Source organism: Patiria miniata, unplaced genomic scaffold (genome assembly GCF_015706575.1).
Source record: "Patiria miniata isolate m_02_andy unplaced genomic scaffold, ASM1570657v1 HiC_scaffold_21, whole genome shotgun sequence".
NCBI lineage: Eukaryota > Metazoa > Echinodermata > Asteroidea > Valvatida > Asterinidae > Patiria > Patiria miniata.
This window is the reverse complement of record NW_024037060.1, coordinates 3,440,120-3,465,052: the sequence shown is the minus strand read 5'-3', so window position 1 is coordinate 3,465,052 and position 24,933 is coordinate 3,440,120. Positions and strand designations below refer to the sequence as shown.

The window sequence follows — 24,933 nt, the reverse complement described above, 5'->3', positions numbered from 1 at the left end:
TCTAATTTGTACGCCAAATGTGCACACTAAACAAGCATGTGGGATTAAGTTCAACGCCATCACAACAATTTGAGTTGGCGGGCGGAGAAGCTAACCTTTACGAAATTCACAAGTTGAACTTTGACTTCAAATGATAAGATTTAAAGGAAAATGTCCAAGCCCGAGGTTTGTTGTTCCTTGTTAAAAACGCCTTGTGCACGGTCGTCTGACAAAACTTATGGCGTCTTCCTCTCATTGGTTTAATTTTTCTACATCATATTTGCATAAGCCATCAGCCAATCCGCGATGAGAACGCGGTTCACAGAATAACTTCAACGACCAATCAGTTTTTACTATCCAGTATATGATATCCACGCCTGAAAATGTCTTATTGGCAAATGTCTTACAGTCCGCTCATCATCATAAATGCCCTTTGTTCGCTCATCATCATAAAGGCCTTTTATACTGGGATTATTACTGTAAGGCGGGTCAAGGTCATTTTGGTGGTGCCTACCGCGATATAGTAGGCTACTGGCGTGCCGAATGTCGGACACTTCGCCCCATTTCCACGTCGCCCCATGTCACGTCGCCCCTAACCACTTCGCCCCATCCCCACTTCGCCCCATTCCCACATCGCCCCATCCCCACTTCGCCCCATCCCCACTTCGCCCCATTCCCACTTCGCCCCATCCCCACTTCGCCCCATCCCCACTTCGCCCCATCCCCACTTCGCCCCAGCCGTTACATGCAAAAAAAAAATCTCATTTTTTTTTTGGCTTAAAAAACAATTTCAACAGATTCACTAATTGCTAACCAACGGAAAGAAAGAATTAGCCCATCACCAAATGAACAATTCATAACCAACCTCTCAAGCTATAGGCTCTCCCCTACCGAGAAAAAAGCTTTAAGTAAAAGATCAAACTTTGTTCCCAACCCGGCTATACCAACCCGTCTCCCACTTATCTGGGGTGCGTTTTGGCGGTCATAACCAAGAATTGGTTCGGTGGTTTCTTGTCAGTGAATTTCTTCGGCAATTTTAATTGGGTTAGAATTACGCATGATCATGTAGTACTCAAATCCCCAAAACAATTAACCAAAGAGAAACCACCGAACCAATTCTTGGTTATGACCGCCAAAACGCACCCCTGAGAACGACAATACCTTTGACATCCTAATTTCACTGTTGGAGGAACCAATCTCATCTAAATGATGATATCAGACAAATTTTGACGGAACATTTTCCTCAAGGCAGTGAGTTCCTTTTAACTCACTGACCCATACCTACGGATTCTTTTGAATCCAGCGGCTGATGATTTTATTCACAAGCCAATAGGAGAGGCGTCTCTGAATGGGATAGAGCCATCATTTCTCTCATCTGTGTCTCGAGCACCTCATCAAAGAATTTGTTTTTTTCCTAAGTTTCTAGAATTGGGAGCATTTATTATCTGGGGTCTTTGGCAGTTTATTTGGTCTGCACCCCTAGCCTTTACCTTTTTCATACTACATGGGGCGAAGTGGGGATGGGGCGAAGTGGGGATGGGGCGAAGTGGGGATGGGGCGAAGCGGGGATGGGGCGAAGTGGGGATGGGGCGAAGCGGAGATGGGGCGATGTGGGGATGGGGCGAAGTGGGGATGGGGCGAAGTGGTTAGGGGCGAAGTGACATGGGGCGACGTGGAAATGGGGCGAAGCGTCCGACACCCGGCGTGCCTATGACGTGGATTAAAAAAGCTACTGCGGTTTGGCTGGGTAATTATTGATGACTTTTCAAACGTTTTACAGTTTACACCCGCGTGCACCCCGTTAATGCTACTTTGTGGTAAAATCAAAAGCATGATTTCATAGCTACCTCCATTATATGATGAAATCACAGCGGTATCATAATGAACACCTGCTGCCCCAGCTGAAAAGACATTCATGTACCCAGCGAAAGAGATTATCACACATTTGCACGTTTATTGACAAATTGTGTTAAGACATTGATCGAATTATCAGTCATTATTGCTGGTGGGGAGCTGTAGTGTATTTGCAATGTTAATGTTACGTTTAATCACGAAGCTCTTTTAATCAGCAATGAAACTGATACTGAGGAAAGTTACGAATAAAATTAAAAGACATTGATTGTCGCGCAATTTCACGTAGAGGGCGTAGTTTCCAAGATGGCAGCGCCCTATGCCTAGGATCAGGACGTCTACAATACATCTCTGATTTCCAGTTCGGTATTCCGATTCACATGGCTTAAACTGTTCTGTAAAATGCCTATAAGAAGTAAGAGAATATGCAAGATATATACTGTTCAAAATTACCAAAAAATTGTGTCAATAGAATTAAGGAGTGAAATCAGCATAAGGTTTCTGAAGTTATTTTGGAATGATTATTATTAAGAAAAGGCAGTGTATATTTTGCCGGAGACGGCAAACCTTTAGTAAACGTTAGTTTGCCGGATATGCACTGAAAATGCGCAGTTACTGTTTTTTTGGTGCGGTCGGAATCGAACGCGAGTCATCCCGCTTACTAGAGCCTTTGCTTAACCATTACACCAAACGTGCTACACAACTTTTGGTGGGAATTTAATACATCTTATAATTCAGCCCTATTTTAAAGAGTACAGCGCCCTCTGTTGATATGGATTGCCGCCGGCAAACCTTTAGTAATCGTTAGTTTGCCGTCATTACCTCCGGCAAAATATCCACTACCTAAGCGAAATATCCACTACCTTAAGAAAAAGCACTCTTGACGGACCTGTAATCAGGTAATGGTAACTAAACAATTGCCCATTTGGATTTGTCCCCAAGTCCCCATCATTTATTCCACTCTAAACTTGTAAATATTTGAATATGTTAAACTCATAAATTTGTAGCCCCATAAAAAAAATGTGGCCAATTTACTGGACTACCATGACTACCTCCGTAAATAAAGGCCACACTTGGAACATGTACAAAAACATGTAGAACGTTGTCAAATTTTAATTTTCACATTTACTTAGTTTGTAGTTTATTTTTGCTTTAGAAGCATACTCACCCTCTTTATAGGCTAATCAGAAAGTACTGCCTTTTTCAGATGTCTGTTTTTTGTGAAATTTCCAGATTCCTTTACACACGTTTGCGTATCAAAATTTCAACATGAAATTTCACGAAAAATAGACATCTGAAAATATGAACATTATTAAAGCTGGGGTTTTCCAGGCTAGTTCAGAGCTTACCATAATATTACTTAGTGATATGTGCTAGTGATGATTGAATTTACATCAGGCCTATTGTTTTTTTCACAGGATCAATATCGTCATCATCATCATCACTGCACAGCAAACGGACATCTACTCTTCAGTACAGGTAGTGAGACCTCAGCAGTTGTTCAAATGATCTGGTGCCTTCATTTCATCAAGAAAGACCCGTCATTTTCTCTCAGGCTTTGGCTTCTACTTTTTTCCCAGCACTCATTATCTTCTGACGAGCTATTCATATTGTAAGACACAATGGCTATCGGCAGAGGTATTTACAAATACTTAGCTGCTGAACATGTCTTGTTTGTTTACATGATGGCTTCTGGTCTGAGCATACCCACCAAGACTCAGTACATTGAGAGGCGCATCGCCAAGGAACTGGGAGTCGGATCCTACAGCGAGGCAACGTGCCTCACCAACAAATCCAGCCCAGATTATGAAATACAGCTGGACATTCAACGCCAGAGTACCATGTGGATGTTGTATATCACTGTCTGTATTCAGTTCCCGGCATTGATCATGAGCAACGTATGCGGCGGCATCAGCGATCGTTACGGTCGGCACGTCCCTTGCGCGGTGCCCTGCATTGGTCTCATGCTGTCCTACGTCATCAGTGCCTGCGTTGTGTACTTTGAACTTCCCCTGGCCGTGTTTCTGGCGGGGAGTTTGATTGTTGGCGTGTCGGGTGATCTCACCTCCGTTGTTACCGGATGTGCAGGGTACATTTCGGATGTTACCCAGCCTGAAAGTAAAGAGAGGACAGCCCGCTTTGCTCTGATCGACGTAGCTTTCACCTCGTCAAACAGCTTGATACAGTTCGCCATCGGTTATGTCATCACTCTTTACGGTTTTGCCGCGCCTTTCTACATTGGCATGGTCTTGATCGGCGTTTGTGCCTGTTGTATCATATTCTGTCTTCCGGACAGACGCAGTTATGTCCACAGCCCGTCAACTGACACTGCAATACAGGCCAACCGCCCCGAGGAGGAGATAGCCCAGAAGAACCCTATCAACATCTTCAGAAATGTTTACAGCCTCTTCCGGCAGGCTCCGGGTAAGCCCAGCGGTCGCGGTTGGCGGCTGTGCGCCTACAACTTCATCACTTGTGCCAGCATCATGTTGATTGTTGCCAACTCGGTCATCAGTGTGCTGTACACGACAGGTCAGCCGTTCTGCTTGACTCCGGTACAAGAGGGATATTATGGTGCCTCAATGTTTGCTGTCTTCACTGGAGGTAAGCACATGTAAACAACTGAAAAAAAGTTGAGTGGCAGTAAAATTCCCAAGATTTCCATTAACGCATCTGGGTTGCTGTCTTTTAGAATAAATAAATCAAGAAAAGAAGGTGATTTCCAACAATCAGTCAAATGACTTATTTTTGGAAATAAAGAGAGCTATGGGCGACATCATGTTTCGTGACAAAACAAGTGTGTATAATTTTTCAGTGTTTTCTCAAAAAGTGTGATATCCATTGAGCTGAAAGTTCAACAGGTTAGGTTGTGAACATTCTTCTTTGGATTTTGAGTGGTGTTGTTTTTATTGCAAATGAAGAAATTGCATGACAAGCAAATGATGGTATATGCCTTAAATAAGATGTCTATTGAGCCCACATTGATTTGAAGAGCATTCAATGTGTGATCAACAGGTACCTTGCTGGCGGTGACTGTACTGCAGCGGTTCCTTTCACCGTTTTGGATCATGCATCTGACGTCTGTGTCCATCATTGCGTCTGTGGTTCTTGTGGCCCTAGCAAAGACCAAGCTCCTCCTTTACATATGTGAGTCTCGATTGAAGCAAAAAGTAAAGTCTGTCCTGGGCAAATGTGGCTTGATAGGCCGGTGTTTATCACTGGATACCTTGGCATGAAATGACGGGGAATATTTTTGGATGGGAATATTTTTGGATGGGATGCCAGTCCATCATAGGTTACTCCTTAGATATTGCCCTTAATAACCATTTATACTCCTGGGTTGAGAAAGGCAAGTTAGGGTAAACTGGCTTGCCCAAGGACACAACATGCAGAGTCCCAATTGCAATACCACCCACATTGAAAAGCAACCATCACCGGGCTAGGCATGGTTAGGTCGTTTGTTCATTAATAATTATTTCTATAATTTAATGACTACCATGCACAAGGTCTGTTGATGCAAAAGCGAATAGGCATTAGTCTTTTCAAAGATTTATAAATAAACATTGGTGATTTTGTCATTGAGCATAGATAACATGCATCGAAAATGAATAAATGAATCTTCTTTTGATTACGCAGCACTCATTGTTGGAATGTTCACCTATATGGCAATCCCGCTGTCAAGAAGCAAAATGGCGGATCTGTATGAACCGGATGAACAAGGTCAGTTGAAAGGAACTTCATTGTTGTACTCTGTCTAATACTTCAGAACAGGCAGGAATTGGACGCCAGCATTATTATGTTAGGAGTGATCCACTGGTCACATAGTACATACTGTATATGGGTTCATTCAATTCAATTCAATTCAATTCAATTCATTTATTTCCATAGCAGGTGAGAAATATAAGCAGAGAATTCATGAATATCTAAATGAACAAGTAGATTATTTTATATGGAAATGTCGAAAAGGTGTAAGAGGCACAAATATAGGTATGGAGGCATCCTCTAGAAGCCTTGTGGTGAGATGCCTTGGACGGACTAAACAGAAACAAGAACAAGTACAAGTACACACATGGCATTCGCTGTTTTTGCTATCTTGCTGTGCACAGCCAAAAGTACTATATCTGTAGCAATCAAAGTGCTATAAGCGCATTGGGACCTTGCGTAAAATGTGCTTTATAAGCACCGTTTATTATTAGTATTAACATAGCAACCAAATACAATACGCATAGTGACCAGTAATGTGTACAAATGCATACGGTCATGTGTGTTGCGCATTACGCACATTGTTTCCAAGCGCTTGCGCTACAGAGCTAGGATTTCGTGAAGGGGTATTTCGGAAAAAAAGCTTGCCAATTTTCAACTAATTTTAATGGTATTTAGATAATAATTAATCAGTAATCGTTTATAATCAAGCAGCGTCTGTGGGAGAGGTGTTATAAAACAAATATTAACTGCTTTGTCTCGTGGTGTAGTAAAACTATAGCCTCCCTCGGTGATCCATGGAGCATTCTATTTGCGGGAAAAATAGAATGCTCATTAGATCATTTCAGGAGGCTGTGTTTTACTACACCACTCGAAGCAGTCAATATTTGTATACTATCCCATAGTAACTTATATCTAATTCAGTATATCTCTGCTCCCAGGTGTCATGTTTGCATTCAGTGGTTGCCTTACCAGCCTGGCCGCCTTCGTGACTCCGCTGATCTTTAACGCCATCTATTCCAGCACGTTGCATTTCATGCCGGGGTTTGTCTACTTCGTCATGGCTCTGGTCGCGGTGTTAGCCTGGCTCGTAATCCTGTGAGTACACAGACCGATGATCTCCATAACAATGAGCTCCGTTTGCAAGTTTACCCCCTCAGTGTTTACAAAGGGAGAGTGTGGGGGACCACTGGGAAGGCATTGCTGATGACGCCTGATGCTCACGTGAAGACGCTATTACTTTCTGCACATTCAGAAAAAAAATAAGTTGTGCGTAGTTCGCGCCACATGCGGGCAAACCAGGGGAAGGTATTGCTTAAATAAATAGCAGTTGTGAAGTGCTGGTCCTTCCATTTCCCAAGAATAGCCCTCCCCTTTTTTGGGGGGGGGGGGGTGAGTGGGGGGGGGGCTGAATGTAACAGTAGGGGGCACCCAGTTTCCGTTAAACCTGTTAAACATGGTCACTTAGGACAAACAAATTTCCGGAGATCTGGCATTAGCTCTAACTTCCCAGCCTCTTTGTTAAAAGCCTTCTTGAATGCCCCAAACCAAAACCATCAAGATTGGATTTGCTATTTTGATTGCAGGATTCTGCATGTGAAGGAGCCCAAAGTAAGCCACCAGTATCGACCACTCAAAATAGACGATCCTGACGGTATGTATCCTTACATTTTGATTCAACCATATTCAATTTTTTTTTCAAATACTGCCCCTGATTTACCAAATTTAGTTGGTGCACAGTCTGTTGGCAGTTGGTTACACATCCGTTAACGGGTGCAAGCCAGCTAGTCTGGATCCCTGACCTGACAATTCTTCAACGTCCATTAATTAGTCAATTTCATCTGAAGTAGTGTCAGGGAACCAGACAAGAAGAACAACATTTTTATTTTCGGTTTTTCCAGCATCTATGAACAAAACTTTAAACAGGTCAGTGGGTAACAATATGTGCTGTAAAATACTTAACCCTGTATTCTGTCCATTTCTGAAAATGACAGCAAAAAGAAATGTTGTATATTATCTTTAAGTGTGTATGCATGACAGAAATGGTGTTAAAAGTGGCCATTCTGGTGTTGCGGGCATAGTTATGCCCCAAATTCAGAGACAAACTTTTCTCGCATTCTGGAGAAACTTTTCACAGCAGCTTTCTGGCTTTAGCTGATCTAATTACTAGACCTCTTGCACAGTGCGCCCTCACTGGTGGCAGTTTTTTGTTTATTTAAATTTGAGGACAATGAAGGTACAGTGTGGCTACTCGGAGGGACAAATTAGACCCGTCTTCCAAACTGACGTCATATGCAAAGGCTCTATTGCTGCATTACAGAACGCTTCACAGCTACAGTCGAGTCTTGTTATAACAAACTTGTTCGGACCTAGCCAAATTGTTTGTTATATCAGAATTTTGTATTAAGAGGAAAATCAGTCCCATTCGTTGTGCACATCAATGCACAGTCGGGACCAAGGCTTTATGTTTGTTATAACCAGAATTTTGTATTAACAGAGTTTGTACTAACGAGAGTCGACTGTACTGCCTGTAGTTATTCTTTTGGCAAAGAGTGAACTGTATTTTAAAATAACATACATCGGGGGATTCTATTTTCATTTTGTCATAGGACTTCCAACGCATTGCCCAGACACTTATGATGATTCCACAGGACATGAAGAGGTTGGATTCAAGGGTGACTAGCTGGGCTTGACTATTACTGTTAACACTTGAGTATTCTTATTAATTTCAAATGACCACTTGTGTGACTAGATTAAGTATTCATCTCAGCACACTGTATTCAAGCATGTATATTTTTTTCAAGATTGAAGAGGTTTATTTTTGGTATTTGTTTATGTGGTATGGGACTTTGGGCAAAGTGGACGTTTAGTTTGGTTTTGTGCATGGCACAGGGATCGTGCAAGAAAACATAGTTTTCTGTACTATAGGCATGATTGATGTAAAAACGTTTACTTTGTATTCCTCAACTTTGTAGCGTTAAGTTGTAAATAGTCTTTACAGAAGTGCTACAGGCATAGTTTTGTCATTTGAATAAAATTAAGCTTTAATTTTGGTTTGAGCATGGCTCAGGGTTTATGAAAGAAAACAAATGTTTTGTTTAAAGGTGTCATTGATGTAAAAAAAAAGTACTTTACATGTCTATTTTTAAGATAAAGTTGTAAATATTCTGTATGGATTTGGTGGTTTTTTTAATGAAATATACGTTTGTGATTGGCATATCCATTTCTATTTGCCTGGGAGACATTGCACTTGTCAATATGTGTTCTCTTGCCCATACCCACTCTCAAATGCACAATTGCCTTAATATACTTGGTTCGGTATCAATCGATTGCAGGTTATATTCATCAGACAGGGACGGACGTAAGTGGGCTCAGACATTTTTGCCTGAAATTTCATTCAGGGAAAGTGTGGTGTCAATGTATGGTGCCAATATGTTCTTTACAATAAAACTGAAATCAGGCCATCTCGGGAGGATTTTCCATGTGACACTTCAAACAAAAAACGAGACACTGGCAAAAGTCCAAAGTCAGATGAAATTGTGTAATAATGGCTCTGCATGTATTTTATTGACATAAAGTGGCCGTAACATTGCAATATCAGACTGTACCACCAGACCTCTACTCCACCACACCAGTAAAATCTGATCTACATCATGTCAAGTTACATTAACTTGCATAAAGATAAGAAACTTCATAAATGTGCAAGAAACTTGTACAAAAAACAGTGACTTAATCACTTCTGCATAATTATATCTAGTATAATCTATTCAAGACTTAATGACAAATTCCAGACATTAATTTTATCCACATGATATTTTATTTTACTGAAGTTATCCATCAGCAGGGAAAACCTTTCAGTTTTCTAAAAGTATTTTTAACTCATTGAATATAAATACATTGAAATACCACCACACAATGTCACTTATATTGCCACCAGTTATAAAATGACTATTTCTGTATGAAATAAATTAATTCATCCTTAGATCTATTGGAGTATTTGTCCATCTTCTTGACGTTAATTCCATTGGAAAATTAATGAACGGTGTTGCAAAACTAAATTAAAAAAAACACTTATCTTGCAATATATATATGCTTGTGACCTATTCCACATAACGGTCAAGTCCAAGTTAAGTAGAACAGTATTGCATGTTGCAAAGTACACGTATCATGAAATATATTTACTTGTGGCCTAATCTGTAAGTGGAAAAATCATCAACTGCAGAATTGCTTTATTTTGCATAGAAAACTAATTAAATTAAACTCTCAAAATCACAACTACCTTCACATTACCATACCATACCAAATTCCCCAACAGAATTCACAACAGATCAATATTTACATTTTCCATATTTTACACTCATCGAGCGCTGAGACGCTGACTACAAAGTACAAACATAAAATGCGACAACTTTACACCTCTGCATATTGTAAAAGTCATTTTATAATTAAGTATTACGAGATAAAAAATACTTTATAGGCATAGTCAACTGCAAGTTTTTGGTCTTAGTAAGGCCTTTTCTCAGACTTAAGTCGGCACTGGGAAGAAAACTGTGAGAATCTGGCTTGCTCAAACTTTTTTTGGCAATCCCTGAAAAAGATGGCAGCTACCAAGAAGTTATACATGTATTACATTATTAATGTTATGCCTAAAATGCAGTCATACTTATAATGTTATTTGGCAAGTATTACACTGATCCATTAAAGGGCGTGCAACTGGGAATTAAAAAAAAAATAAGGAAATTCCAAACTCAACAAGACTTTATGCAGTATTTTTCAATTTGTAATGGCATTCATGAGAAGTAAAACACAAAGATATCAGCAGATCCGAGGAAACGTTGCATGCTTGCATTAAGCCCCACCCCTTGACCAATCACATACAGTCTTGATTGTGCACCCCTTGATGTTTTGGCCAATGCCGCACAATTTTGATTGTGCACCCTCGGGTTTTGTTCCCCCACCTTGCACCGCGATATGGACAGGTACCCACACCATGCCGTCCCACGGTACGTGTATGTTGCATGCAGTATGGCACTTCAGGGCGGGGACGGTGTGTGCATCCTCGACCCAACATGCCTGTACATCGACCCATCATATGATAATAAGGCACAATTGCATAATACCCTGCCACTCATTTATCCCATTTGTAGCCGGCTATGCGGACACGAAGTCACGCTCGACTGCTGCTCACCCACAACACACCGCCATGCACTTCCCACTCTGTATCCCCGTATCCACTCCACGGGAGCTATCTTTGGACTCGAGCCCTTTTTCCGATCCTCCCCGTGCTGATTCATCCCCTTGGAGGATTTAAAAAAAAAGGGAAAATAGCGTCCTCTGTTGCCCCTCCCCGACTCAATCCCACTCCGTATCTGCGTAGCCACTGTGGGGGACCTACTTTGGACTTGGACTTTTGCTAGCTCCTTCGACTGCATAGCCATTGAATTTAAGGGGGTGATCTTCGAGTGGCGGGGTATTCTGCAATTACTGCGATAATAAACACCATAAACAGCGCTGTACTATAGTAGCAGACCTTGGGGGCGCCAACTGACAAAACGCGACTGTCTAGTAGTGACTTGTCCTCAAGCCTACTAATGGGTCATTGGATCGGTCTAATGAAATTGGACGCATGTACTAAATGCTCCTCTTTTCCACTCCCTCTGAAAAGTTAACAGAGATTATTGCTTAATGAATTCCCTTATTCTAGAATTGCACTTGTATATTTCATTAAATGCAATAACCTTAGATGCAGCTTTCTGAGGTAATGATGGCAGTGTCTCAACAACAAATACCATGCCCACATTTTGTGGCAATTTATGTGATATTTCCAATTTTCCCACTGTTGATGTCCCGCATAACTTGGTGCTTTGCAGGCATCATGACAGAGGGCATTTTTTTGTTATATTAATTTTATTAACATTGAAAGCACAAAAGGTTTATTCATGCCTATACATGTACATACAAGTAACATTGCCCCCTAACTCAGCCTGAATGCAAAGACTCTATGTTCATAATTCAAAACATTTTACAAAATGGAAATATTGGAAATTATGGTTGAAATTATAGAATTTGTGTAACATGACTCCCTAAAATAGAAAACTTAAGTATTTACCTTATTTCCTGAGGTTTTGTGTAAATTTAAGCTATGATTTAAGTCACTTAAAAACAAAACAAATCCCAGGCCTTGCAGCAGTGATCCCTTGCCGCAGCATCTGGGCTAGCTAGTCTCTTTACCAGCCGCTCCTTTACCCTTAGTCTTCTTCTCCAGGTAAGCTGGGTAACCATTGCATGCAACTTTCATAGTCTTGATGAAACCAGGAACTCCCGTCTTTGGGGGAAAAAAAAAAAAAAAAAATAGGGGAAAAGAAATACTTTTTTTATCTTATATTATAACAAAAGGGTTATCTCTCTCTTCCAATTTCTGACAAAAACCCACAAAATTTGTTTTTAATTGCTTAATTAAGCTTCTGGTTGGTGAGTGATTTGCTTCTGATCCTGTGTACCTATTAGGCCCCGACAATCAAGTTGGGAATGAATTCTAGTCGTGTAGTTGAGCCTCACAGGTCCTCACAGGTGCTCACATGACCATCACAAGTTATCTAGTCCTAAGCCAAGTCACGAGCTACACGTATTCAAATAAACCACGACTTAGGCATTCCTCTGGTGTTGCTCATAAGCCTGGAATCAACACTGTGCCAAGCCCCATCAACTGTGGCCAATGTGGCGTCGCCAGAGGTTGAAGGGTTAAAATAATTTAAAGATTCTTACTTTGGCCGCCCAGTTGATTACCCACGTTGGAATCATCCCTTTGGGGTCATCATAGTAATGCATGAATGCTGAGGAGAAAATGAAACCAATAGCCATAAACAAGGATAGCCAAAATGTGCTTTGATACCTCAATGCAAATGTTCTTTGTTGAACTGACAACACCCACAGACTCTCAGTCAACTAAAAAAAATGATTGCCATGAGTAGCACAAAACCATTCGACATCTGTCCTCTTGCACATTTAAAGGGAATATACAACATTTGCAAACATCGAAAAATAAAACTACCAAGTTTTTACGAAATACCTTACTTGGATGTTGGTAAATGACAGTCTAAAGCATCCTGTAAAATTATGGCACCTGGTGTCAAGTCATTTTCAAGAAAATTGTAGTTTTGTATACATTTCCAACGGTGGTCGGCCGACCACCGTTAGAAAAACCTAACTATTTTTCAACTACTGCTCCAAATTTACAACTTTTTTTCAGTCCAAATTTTGTTTGTTATTGGTTACATGTCCATGAACGGTTGCAGGCCAGCTAGACTGGTTCCCTTACCTTACAATTTTCCGACATCTATAAATTGATCCATTTTATCTTTAGTGGAGTCAGGGAACCAGACTACTGAAACATTTTTGTTTTTCTTGTTTTTTCAAGCATTTACGAACACAAAACTTCAAACATGTCAGTTAAACAATATTTGATCTATTATACTAACCCCTCAAATAGTTCATTTCTGAAAATTACAGCAAAAGCCAATGATGTACATTCCCTTTAATCTTCCTGAATTTTTTGAAACATTTTGGAAAGGATTAGAAAATTTTGTCGAAATACTAGGGACAATGCGGTGATTTCTTTTTCAATAAATGTAACTTTTTTTACCTTTTGAGCCACTTTCCCCATTTGCTGTGATGACCATGCTCTGCTCAAAGTCGTCCACACGGATAACACCGGACTTAGGGGGCCTTGAATCAAACGGTGCACTGCGGCCCAAAATCACCCATATATGCTGGCCTCCGATATCAAACTCCCTAGTTTCTCGAATATAGACATACTGAGTGACGCAAGTCAAGGAATTCAACATTAACAGAATAAATCTAAAGAAATATTCAACAAGATCCTACATAACGAGTCTTGAGGGCATTTAGTCACTCATTAGTTAATGCAGTAATCAGATCCTACTCTGATCTTCATTTTGACATATCACTCAGTTTGACATCGTATGGGGGGGGGGGGGAAGTGTAGCCTAGTGGTTAGGGTTCATGATTCATGATAAAAGGGTCAGGGGTTTGAATCCAGCTGCTGGCCATAAGTTTTGTCCTTGGGCAAGCCGCTTTACTCCCACTTGCCTCTCTCCACCCAGGAGCATACATGGGTACCAGCATTAGCTGCGGAGTAACCTGTGATGGACTGGCATCCCGTCCAGGGGAGTAGAAATATCTCAGTCATTTCATGCCAAGGCAACCGGAGATAATTAAGCACCAGCCTGATGAGCCATATTGGCTCGTGACAGACTTTACTCACTAATGTCAGGATAAATGTTGACTGTTCAAAATCATTTCAACTGTGCAACAACTGCAGTATTTGTAAAAATCGTATCATTCAAGATTTTTAGCTGTGGTCATTTTTGTCGCTCTTTTTGTTGGGTTGCACCATAGAGCAAGGTGGTTGCACACATGCTTGTAAAAAATGTTAAATTCGATTTTCCTACAATTTTTAGAAAGAGGATACATCTCTGGATGACATTGGGAATGGGAAGTTGACTCGCCAATAGATACCCTGTCTGCCGCCCTCTGTGAACTGTTCCAATTCTGCACAGAGACAATAGAATAGAGATGAAGGTTACATTGCAAGTCTAAAAAATTTAATATGGAATTTTTAAACAAAGTTTAATGGGCTATAGTGACACACGCTCCAATCAACCCTACTCACCCACAACTCCATGTTACAATCAACTCTCAATCTAGTATAAGTGAACATGTTGAGACTTACTGTTGACGTATCCGTCCCATTTCTTACGGTACTCCAGATCACAGTAAACCTGGGAACACACTGCAGGTCCAACACCATCCAAAGTCCCAAAAGTTTTATATTCATAAAGACCGGAATTCTGGGGGGGAAAGATACATGCATACAGCAAAAATTTCAGTTTCAATTTGCTCCTGTTTGTATTATTCTCAAATTTATTTACATCTTGAGGGTTTGAGCAATATCAATTTGTTAACTAGGTGAATATTTTTTTGGAACATAATGTGAAATACATTCTTTTATTTTTGTGAACATCCCCGTTATTTTTCCAGCAGACCCCGTCTGGAGGAAAATTGAGAATTTTTTTTAAAGTGGATATTTTGCTGGCACCAGCTGCACTGAATATTATTTCTATGGAGGCCTTCTCTGATCTATCCAGTTCATTCGTGTGACATCAGTTCAGTTTAAACCATGCCCACCGCACACTAAGTAGCATCGAACCATTGGAACCAGACGCTAACACACCTTGAGTGTTTATCCAATGGGCGCTAGTGGTGCGGGTGGGGGTATGACTTTTTTACTAACGAACCAGATAGACCTACATGGGAATATAATTAAACCATCTTTATTTACCCCTAGAACTGGGGTAATCTTTATATTCATGTTGCGTATCTTTTAAATATCATCGTTTCACAAACAAAAATCCCTAAAAAACTAAAACCCTGCCCTCTATCCATGACACTCATGCTGGTTTGAAATGTCGCAAACAACTTTGGTACGTCCAATAAAAAGTGGATTTTTGTTCTATTAATTATTATAGTTACAGGACCCGTAACTTCACACAATCACTTATCCAACTCCAACTTCCAAGGCAAGGACCAAGGACCGCTACCCTAACAAATGACGGCAAAGTGCCATAAAATTTGTACACACCTCCCGATATTTTCTATAGATCTGTACACCCGCAGATTCCACGAAAAACTCATATTCGCTAATGGCAGGATTCTCTAACTCACGGCAGGCCTCCTCGAATTCCTCGTCCGTAAAATTCATTGTTTTTCTTCCGGAAAATCCCTTACATTTAAGTTACTATTCTCATTCCAATATCAACCCGAGCGCCGCTACAGTACTGTTGCCAAACGCAAAATGTTGATGCTTGGGTATTTAAGTCTGGTGACTCTCGTTTGTCAAACGAAGAAAAACTATTACATGAACAGGATACCAGACAAAAAAAGTTTTTTGTTAGACTGGTTTCATGTCCTGTCAAATGCTGCACATTTTAGTTTTCAGGGCGTGGCCGCGGCTCGACCACATACATGTGGGCTCGACAATGTATAATACTGGGACTGATTCTATAGTTGGGGCGTAACAATGCCAAGGATGGGCGGGTGGCGTGCGTAATTTTTTTGATAGGCATGATTTTTTTTTAAAATTCACACACATATTTTTTTAGTAGTCGGGGATATCATCCATTGTTCAACGGAGCCCTCTCCTTAGTAACCGACGCATGATGCAAATTTTATGTGACCCCCACACGCCAGCTACCGAATCGGACTAGACTTCAGAGATTGTTGACGTCATTTCGATCAGAAATGTGGACTAAGCTGTTGATTGGTCAATTTGGCTGCGGAGTACTACTTTTTCTGTAGCCAAGACTAGTCGATGACCATAAGATGCAAAATTGCGCATGCGTCAGTTGTAAAGGAATGGTTCTCGGATTTTTAACCAGTTCGCGCCGGGATTATATTGACATTGACCTGACCCGGTACCCAAGGCCACCAGGGGATTGTTTTCACGAACTTCGATGTCAGTTGTCATCTGGTAGCACAGCCTGCAACCGACCGCCGTGGAATACATGTATAGGCTATAACAACTTAATATTCACACTCAGGTGACATATTCATCCATTCACGTGATATATGTTTGACGTACGACGCTTGCGTATTACGAAATATGGCTTTACCGGAATGGGGAAAAAATTGCTCCCCCCCCCTTGATCCTAAACGCCAAAAACTCTGTGTTTGGAAAAAGAACAAAAAAAAGGAGATGTGCTTAAATGGCATTATGAGAACAAAGTGGTGCGATTAAGATTTATGGCAGAGACAGAATTGCGGCAGATTTCATATTTTAATTTGGAAAAAAGTGTCAGCATATTATTTCAATATTAAAAACACCCTCTTTACACAACCTAGTCACGCCCACGATCCACGAGTATGCGCTTGTGCGGTCGTGCGTGATGTGGCCTATTGGTGGCGCTGTTGAAGTTGTACGGTCAATCAGCTATATTACTGTTTTGGGGCGTGGGTATTTTGCGGAACTTGCAGACGTGCAGAACTCTGCGGAACTCTGCAGAACTAGGAATATAACACTAAATAAAGATTAAATACTGGCTTTAAAGTACAGCAAGGGCTGTAATGTTTTAATTTAATGTGGATAAGTGTATTATATCCTCAACAACTCCTGTGATTTTTTTCTGTGAAAAATTCACACGGGAAGACCTTCAATAATAAGAGTTCCGCGTTTTACCAACTCAGGTTTTTGTGCAAATAGGCCTATACACGGTATGTACAGTATACGTGTAATGGGTCCGATGCTATGAGGGGCGTGTTTATCGCTACAGAACCAACATTAAAAATGATCACAATGTTTTAATTTTAATGTGGATAAGTGTATTATATCCTCAACAACTCGAAACCCTTACGGCGTGGGGTCCGGGGCCCGCTTTTTTTTAAACCTTCAAGTTCATGGCCCAGAAAATTCTCTTATATAGCAAAGTATTTCAGGGTACACAAATTGTGATTTGTAGGAACTTTTCGAACTATATTTTATACCGGTCTGCACCCATAAGCTGAAGCCGTAGTTGGCATCATATTTTGCCCCCCCCCCCAAAAAAAGCCACAAAACACCCCATTACATAAAGAAAAGGCATGTTTAGGAAGTACTTTGTTATTTTGTGCAGTGTTGGAACTTCCAGTTTGGAAACCGTCCACGCGTCATGTTGTAACATTAGGCCTAAAGAATTACCTTACTTCTAATAATGATACAAAAAGTTAAGCATTGATCGAATGTAGGCCTACTTGTATTTAGTATAAATAATATCACGGCAAAATTGTATGCGAGCGGGTTTTGTATCGATCTTTTGTAAATCTATCATGACCCTGTTTGAGCGTGCCGTCCTATTCTTTAAACAAAAGATTCGTAATGATTCGTAAGTATCGTAGAGTACCCCAAATTTGCGCTTACAAATATTCGCGCAACCAACTTTCTTGGCTCGTATCTTGTTTCAACGCAACACCGTCGTCAATATGTTATTCCCATATTCTGGTACATTAGTTTCAACTTCAAGTTTACCATCATTGTTTTTGAAAAATCTATGTTGGGGATTCACATCCTTACTCGACATGTTATGACTTTATAAGCGACGACTTATTAATCTGGCAGCTAGGTGGAGTTTCAATACCAATTTGAGCACAAATGGTTTTGTGGTATGTCGGGGAGTATAGTTCTGAAATGGCCATTCTTTAGGTCGGATCAAGTGGGTCAGTGGACTTCGGTAAAAAGTCAAACATTAAGAGTTTAATTAACATGTCGCGCACAGGTGCGCTTTTTGGATTAAAGTGTTGATACTCACCCCATGAGACCAAAAACGCAGCTCAAGAATGGAAGGAGTCGGATAATTTTTTTTTTTAAATTAGGGTCGTCGTCCACAGACCGCTGGGTCCGGGTTTCGAAACGGACGTCGTTGCATATTTTTTGGTTTCCTATACACGCGCTCATTCAATTAGGGTTAATAAGAAATGAGAATAAAAGAAATGGAGAGGTTCCTATTTTTTTAATCCTAATATGAAACACACGCAATTAAAAAGAGCTGTTTCGGGGAACTTCGTTACCAAAACAGCAAATTCTGAGCGGACTACTTTTCGTAAGTTGCACTCCCAAAACAAACTGCGCGTAGGCTTGACCGTTAAACTTGAATAGCGCCCTCAATCAACTAAAAGTAATCACGCAACCCGATCGTCATTGCACACTCACACTGTACAATTATTATGTAATCATTTACCATTCTTTCTAATCACAACAGCAAAGAACCCCTTTATCTATCTTAATCCAAATATGAACACACGTAACTAGCAGGAGCTGTTTCGGCGAGCTACGTCGCCGAAACAGCTAATTTTGCTCGAACTACTTTTCGTACTTTTACCCTAAACCAAACCTGCGTAGGCTTGACCGTTAAACTTGCATAGTGCCCTCAATTGTATTGACTGAGAGTATCACCACAAGAAATCGTCACTCAACAATGTACTCGGTAATAGAGTTCTTTCCAATTGCTACAGTATACCAAGGAATTCGAACACAGGTGTGCACACCTTACTTTCTCTTCCAATATCGGGCGTTACACTATTGACAGCGCACTCTGTTCCTAATTTTTTTTTTTTGCGCGTTCATTGTTACGCCGAATTGCCTATTCAACTTCACTCTCGATGTAGGAACCACCCCTCTCTCAAATTATTATTCTTTTGTTTCTTTTCTCGCAATTAACCATTCGTTTCACGTAGCGCGACCGTTCAGTACCGGTACTGGTCTCGCACACATTGTATAAGGCGAAATCCACAACACAGCGGTTGTTTTTTTTAGGGTGGGCCAAACATTATTTTGTTCCCCGAAAAAGTGGGTCCAAAATGTTCCGCCCCAAATTCGATATGAAAAGCAAGGGGGCACTAGGACTCTTCATGGCATCATTGCATGGTGGCTGAAATTTAATGCTGTACGTAACATGCATGGCTGCCTTTTTTGCGACGTCACACTGAAAAAAATTTGGTAAAAACCTTGGCTCTGTCATTGAAGATGCCACAGTGAAAAGGGACATACACACGCAACGGCGGATCCGGGCGGGGGCCAACGGGGGAAATGCCCCCCCCCCTCTCAAAAAAAAAAGAAATTACCAATTACCCATTTCTTTTCTTTCTTTTTTACTCAGTGAGTAAAATTCCAGCAAGTTCAATATGCATGTTCTCCAAGTAAAACTTGAGTTTGTCAACTCGCTATTACACAAAGCTGCGAAAAACGGGGGAAATTTTGTTTCAAGAAATAAAAAGGTCATCATATCCACGTTTAGGTATATAAAAAGTCAGCGATCGTAATGCGGAAGAAATAAACCTATGAAGATATGAAAACTATAGTAAGATATATCAAGTTAAACATTCAGCAAAATAGACTTGTAAAAATATAGAAAATTCTTCAGGGATCAGTGGAGAGTACTATCACTCGGTTCCCTCGTATTTTTGAAGCAAAAGAAGCAGTAAATGACGGATGGAGATGAATAGCTTGCCTAGTAGAGTGATGTACATCGAAATTCCGAGAAACAAAATTAATGGATTGAAGAGTACAAGGTATTGGAATAGTCCGATACTTTGCGGGGGGGAAATACGGCGAATGTACCGCATATACGAATACATAATTTCAGCCAAAGTGCATGTTCATGAAACAGGTTCGGTTTTTTTTACAAGACATTTAAATCATTTGTTTATGACGGGAGTTTCGAAGTTTAGAGGGTTCTTTTTTACATGCATGTATGAAGGCAAAGCGCAGACTGGAGCTGACAATCCTCTAAGTGTTTCCAACTATATATTAAGACTCTGAGTATGAAGACTGTATGTACAACAGCCTAGTGGTACGAGTCATCGTCCACAGACCGCGGGGTCCGGGGTTCGAAACGGACCGCGGTGCATTTTTTGGTTTTCAATACACGCGCTCAATCATTTACTTAAGAGTCTTAATTTCCCGCCGTCAAATACCAACCGACCTTAGCTCAATCAGTTAAGTCACCGGCTGGGACTGTCTGCGAAGTCCAGGTTATGCATCTACTCATAGGTACGGGGCTCTTTTGCTGTCTCGGCAGCAAGGCATAGGGTGTCGCCTCGTTTCCTCCCTTAACGGTGCTTGGCCCTCCGGGTTACATGGATGGATAGGGAAGGAGGTGTGGTGGGCCGGGGAATCCGAGACCCAGGAAGAGTCCTATATGGGAGTTGGTAACCAATCGCGACCCCTGAATGCTTGGTCAACACCACATAACTTTTTGTTTTTCTTTATCCCATTATTATTTTTACCAATGTCGCGGCTTTATAAGGTACAGTAAAAACGAAATGGTTTTTTTTAAAATAAATTCGCCCTTATTATTTTTTCCAGCCGGGTTACTAAAACAGACCCTTTAATTTTTACAAGCCTGCGTGTTTTTTTTTATAGAGTGTGGGACGGTTACTAAAGAGTGTCTTATAAACAAGAATGTGCATACATATAGCCTAAAACATGTATCATGAGGCACTCTTGTCAGTGTTTTAATAATTTGACCATAAACAAATATTAAAATTAGACACAAAGTGATACAGGTTTGCTTGTGAATTGAATGATTTATTTCTTCCAGTCCTTTCATCTTTGCCGTAGCCTAATAATTTTTCACTCGCCAACCGGGCTACTTAGGCTAGCGGGCCACCGCTGAAGTCGAACCCTGAACTTATGTAACAGCTGTAGGCCTACATGTACTAACATTTCAAACACAACTAGAGGTCAAGGCGTTTGTGAGTTACAAACGCAGAGTGGACACCGTTGAGGGCTTTGAACTTGATGTTAAAACAAAATGGGTGAAAGCCGTACACAGGAGTGTGAGCTCGTGTTTCTGTGATATTTGCATGAAATTGGGCCCAAAAATTGCTCTGTTTTGCAATGGAGCGCCTATGCATTTTGCAAAATGGTGATGGGCCACAGGACTACTTTTTCGGAATGACATCATTTGATGGAATTTTCTCCCAAACGTTATAGGATAAATGCACAAAAATAAAACAGAAAATATAAGATTATGAAATAAGCTTTGATTTGGCGCATGGGTGTCTCAAACGCACGGTTCTGCACCTTGGAGAGTTGTAGGTAACATAGACTGATTACAGAATCTAATGTATATATATATATTTTTCATTTGTTACATTACCAAGAATATGGATCTAGAGGTTCTAGGTTTTTCCCTTGGTTGGGAGCCTATAATTAGAGTCGGTTACAAATGAGAATAAAAGAAATGCCTCGGTTGCTTTTTTGAATCCTAACACGAAATACACGCAACTAGAACTATTTTGGCGAAAAATGACGTTACCAAAACAGCCAATTATACGCGAACTACTTTTCGTACGTTCAACTCCCAAAACAAACTGCGCGTATAGGCTTGACCGTTAAACTTGAATAGCGCCCTCAGTCAGCTAAAGGTAATCGCACAACTGATCGCCACTGCACACTGTACACTTGTTATGTAATCACAAACAATTCTTTCTAATCACAACAGCAAATAATCCCTTTATCTATCTTTAATATCAGTATGAACGCACGTAATTAAAAGGAGCTGTATCGGCAAACTACGTCGCCGAAACAGCTAATTATCTGCGAACTACTTTTCGTACGTTTAACCCCCAACCAAACCTGCGTAGGCTTGACCGTTAAACTGAAATAGTGCCCTCAATTGACTGAGAGTATCACCACAAATATTCATCATTGAACAATGTACTCGAATTCCTTCCAATCACTACAGTACCAAGGAATTCGATAAACGCACCTTACTTTCTTATCCAATATCGGGCGTTTACACTATTGACAGCGCACTCTGTTACGTAATGTTTTTAGCGCGTTCATTGTGACGCCGAATTGCCTATTCGACTGCACTCTCGATGGAGGAACCACCCCTCACTCAAACTATTCTTCCTTTGTTTCACTTCTTGCAACCAACAATTGTTCATTGCAATCGCGCGATCGTTCAGTCCGGTACTGGTCTCGCACTCACGAATGTATCAGGACACAGTGGGGTTTTTTTTAGGGCGGGCCAAAACGTTTTTTTTTGTTCCCCGAAAAAATGTTTTTTTTTTTTAACATTGTACGCTGGTGGCTGCCTTTTTGCGACGTCATCTTCAAAAGATATGGTTTTAGTGATTTTTTTTTTGGGGGGGGGGGGTATGGCCCCTGTTTCCACCCCCCCATCCGCCATTGTGTATGTATGTCCCTATTCATCTGTGGCATCTTGACAGAGCCGATTGGTTGTAACCGACTTTTTTCTCATTGAGTAAAATTCCATTGAGTTTTCAACTCGTTATCAATAATGCGATCGAAGTCATCGATTCGTGTTTTACAAAATTTTTGATTCAGGAAATTTAAAGGTCATCATATTTTGGTATAAAAACATAATTCATCAGCTCTTGCGGAAGTTATTAACATATCACATCCCTGTCCAGTTTATGAACTGTAGGTTGTTCGATATAAGGAGGGGCTTGGAAAGAGTAATTTCTGGGGCGTTTCTGTTTAGTTTCAATACCGTATCTCGCTTCCAATGCAACAGACCCGAATACCGTGTAAATGCAGGTTGATCGGGTAAAGTGGTGTGTGCCCTATTCGCTCTTTGTATCGCGATGTTGGAACAAAAGCGGAGAAACCTGAATTGGCGACTTCGCGTTCACAAAACAATTACGTAACGGGGGAGAAGTCCGTTGCACCCAAAAGTAAATGAAAGCATGAAGTAACGTTTCTATGGTGAACCATTGTGCATGCATTATGTGGTTTGATCCTTCGGAAACAACGCTTCGAGTCGCTCGCGCGAGACCAAAACCTCTCTGTGCAGTCTTACAACAAACCAGGTATTGTGACGACGCGCCGTACGGTGAACCGGCCTGCCACCCGCCGCCCGCCGGTGGGTGCAGCTTTCGAAATTTCTTTGGACAGACACTTACAAGACCTTTTCGTATTCCGCAGGCAACCCCCGCGGGTGTGCACGGTTTATGGGGTAAACGACATTAAAGATGACACCCGTGCTGTTTACATGCCTTTTCATCAAGGCTAACTAGTTATCGATGTGTTTCTTTTATTTTAACGAGAAAATTTTCTTTTATTCCAATTTTGGGCGTCTTCAACCCTCTGAAAAAGGAGTTTTCATTTTGCACACAAATGAACCCGACCTGCGTGAGCTGAATTAATATATGACAGCCAATAATTCGAAGAAATAAGTCCGTTTCTAATCGTCAATTTTCGAGGTGAAACGCAGCGAGGGGACGCATCTTTAACAATTGAACCTGTGAAATTTTCGGCTTGTACTCGCTCCCCAACAACAAAACATTTCATTGTGAAATCGCAAATTTTTTAGCATTATAAATGTTCTTCACTTTTGCATATATAAGACATGATATAGGTTGGTACCCAACACCCTGTTCGAGAATGGATTGGAAACCAGTTCAGTTGCTCGACAGGTCTGTTTGTTATGTGCGCAAACGCAACCTGAAATAAAACGCTACTTATTTGGACGCCCCCCTCCAATTAAAATAATAATATTAATAAACATACTTTGGGGAATAAACATACTTTGAGCAGTACTGCAAAGAAAAACAGCGATAAAGAAAGAACTAGAAGATAGGCCTAATTGGGTACATTTAAAGAAAAAAGGAGAAAAACATTGTCCAAAGAATATCAAAATAATAGCATTTACAGGGAGCGTAAATAACACATTCTTATTGCTTTAATTTTGAGCTGCAGTATTAATTTCACCAGATTTATATCCAACTTCCGATTCAACTTTGGCTCTCGTAGCAAAGCGCACATGTAAACAAAGCGTGACGTCATTATGTCTTAGGTCTTTTGGGCGACATGCAGACACTTCCGGGTTTCAATACCGTATCATTCTTAACATGCAACAGGCCTACACCGCCCAAACACAGGTAAATAGACGGTATATGCCCCATTCGCTCTTGTATCACGAGAAGTTGAACATGCGAAGGCTTCCATTTACATTTCAATAAGTTTACGTTTTGAACAAAAAAGTTACGTAACGGAGGACTCGTACGAAGAGTGCGCTGCACCCGTCGTGAAACAAAGACCATATCTTGATCTATGAAAGCAACTCTTCCTCGGTGAAACCAATGAATTGATCTCTGCAAAGAAGCTGGTGAACAATAGTATTCGGAAACAAAGCTCAGGAGTCGCTTGCGCGAGACCGAAACCTCTCCCTCGGTCTTTGAACAAACTATTCTATAGGATTAGACGACACATCGTGACCAACATAACCTGCTCCACACATGCTCACACTACTCCCGTCCCTCGACTATGAGCCGGGCCCGCCGCTTTCACAATGCCTTCCGAACAAGATACTTTTGCGATACGTGATAAAAAAAACACCGACACAAGGTCAAAGTAAAAGGACTTACCTGCATGTTCAAATGTTTCGTTATAGAAGTCAGTTCAGTTCATTTTATTGCCAGCGTTCACAAATCAGTGTAGGCCTATGGGTGCACAAATATTGCACGAAAGTCCGTTTCGAACCCCGGACCCCGCGGTCTGTGGACAAGTACCCTAACCACTAGGCTATTGTATATACAGTCTTTAAACCACCGAGTCTTTATATTTAGTTGGAAACACTTGGAGGATTGTTAGCTCAATCTGCGCTTTGTATTCATATGTGCATGTAAGAAAAAAACCTCTAAACTCCCGTTATAAACAAACGATTTAAATGACTTGTAAACGAACCTGAATCATTAAGGCACTTTTTTCTGATTTTGTTTTTATTCGTATACGGTACATTCGCCGTTTACAAATTTATTCTGCTGAATTTTACTTTTATATGAGGTACTATAGTTATTTATTCCTGACATTCTTTTGTA

The 24,933-nt window shown here is 40.8% G+C and overlaps 2 protein-coding genes across 5 annotated transcripts; one reads left to right on the top strand and one right to left on the bottom strand.

The window, feature by feature from the left end:
- Positions 1–1,680: 1,680 nt before the first annotated feature.
- Positions 1,681–9,516, top strand: LOC119729600 (solute carrier family 46 member 3-like). 3 transcript variants are annotated; one of them, XM_038202228.1, is made up of 7 exons: positions 1,681–1,726; positions 3,249–4,434; positions 4,846–4,977; positions 5,467–5,550; positions 6,474–6,630; positions 7,119–7,186; positions 8,142–8,215. In XM_038202228.1, the coding sequence occupies exons 2-7, from the start codon at positions 3,453–3,455 to the stop codon at positions 8,213–8,215; spliced, it is 1,497 nt and encodes a 498-aa protein (XP_038058156.1). In that variant the 5' UTR covers positions 1,681–1,726; positions 3,249–3,452. The 3 variants fall into 3 exon arrangements, with proteins under 3 accessions (XP_038058156.1, XP_038058155.1, XP_038058154.1); XM_038202227.1 differs by lacking the exon at positions 1,681–1,726 and adding an exon at positions 1,872–2,245; XM_038202226.1 differs by lacking the exon at positions 1,681–1,726 and having other exon boundaries at positions 3,453–4,434; positions 8,142–9,516.
- Positions 9,517–11,387: 1,871 nt separating this feature from the next.
- On the bottom strand, positions 11,388–15,418 carry LOC119729601 (phosphatidylcholine transfer protein-like). 2 transcript variants are annotated; one of them, XM_038202229.1, is made up of 6 exons: positions 15,194–15,418; positions 14,285–14,402; positions 14,024–14,103; positions 13,175–13,346; positions 12,298–12,365; positions 11,388–11,857 (listed from the first exon to the last, which is right to left on the bottom strand). In XM_038202229.1, exons 1-6 carry the CDS (start codon positions 15,311–15,313, stop codon positions 11,747–11,749), a joined length of 669 nt encoding a protein of 222 aa, XP_038058157.1. In that variant the 5' UTR covers positions 15,314–15,418; the 3' UTR covers positions 11,388–11,746. The 2 variants fall into 2 exon arrangements, with proteins under 2 accessions (XP_038058157.1, XP_038058158.1); XM_038202230.1 differs by lacking the exon at positions 12,298–12,365 and having other exon boundaries at positions 11,726–11,857.
- Between the last annotated feature and the right edge of the window lie 9,515 nt (positions 15,419–24,933).

Bases quoted from the DNA above. Each gene is read 5' to 3' on its own strand.
- LOC119729600 (XM_038202226.1), top strand. From the start codon at position 3,453: ATGGCTATCGGCAGAGGTATTTACAAATACTTAGCTGCTGAACATGTC. The intron at 4,978-5,466 runs GTGAGTCTCGAT...TTGATTACGCAG, and splicing joins CAAGCTCCTCCTTTACATAT to CACTCATTGTTGGAATGTTC. The intron at 6,631-7,118 runs GTGAGTACACAG...TTTTGATTGCAG, and splicing joins TTAGCCTGGCTCGTAATCCT to GATTCTGCATGTGAAGGAGC.
- LOC119729601 (XM_038202229.1), bottom strand. From the start codon at position 15,313: ATGAATTTTACGGACGAGGAATTCGAGGAGGCCTGCCGTGAGTTAGAG. The intron at 14,104-14,284 runs GTAAGTCTCAAC...GTCTCTGTGCAG, and splicing joins ATGGGACGGATACGTCAACA to AATTGGAACAGTTCACAGAG. The intron at 13,347-14,023 runs GTATCCTCTTTC...TGCGTCACTCAG, and splicing joins TCCCAATGTCATCCAGAGAT to TATGTCTATATTCGAGAAAC.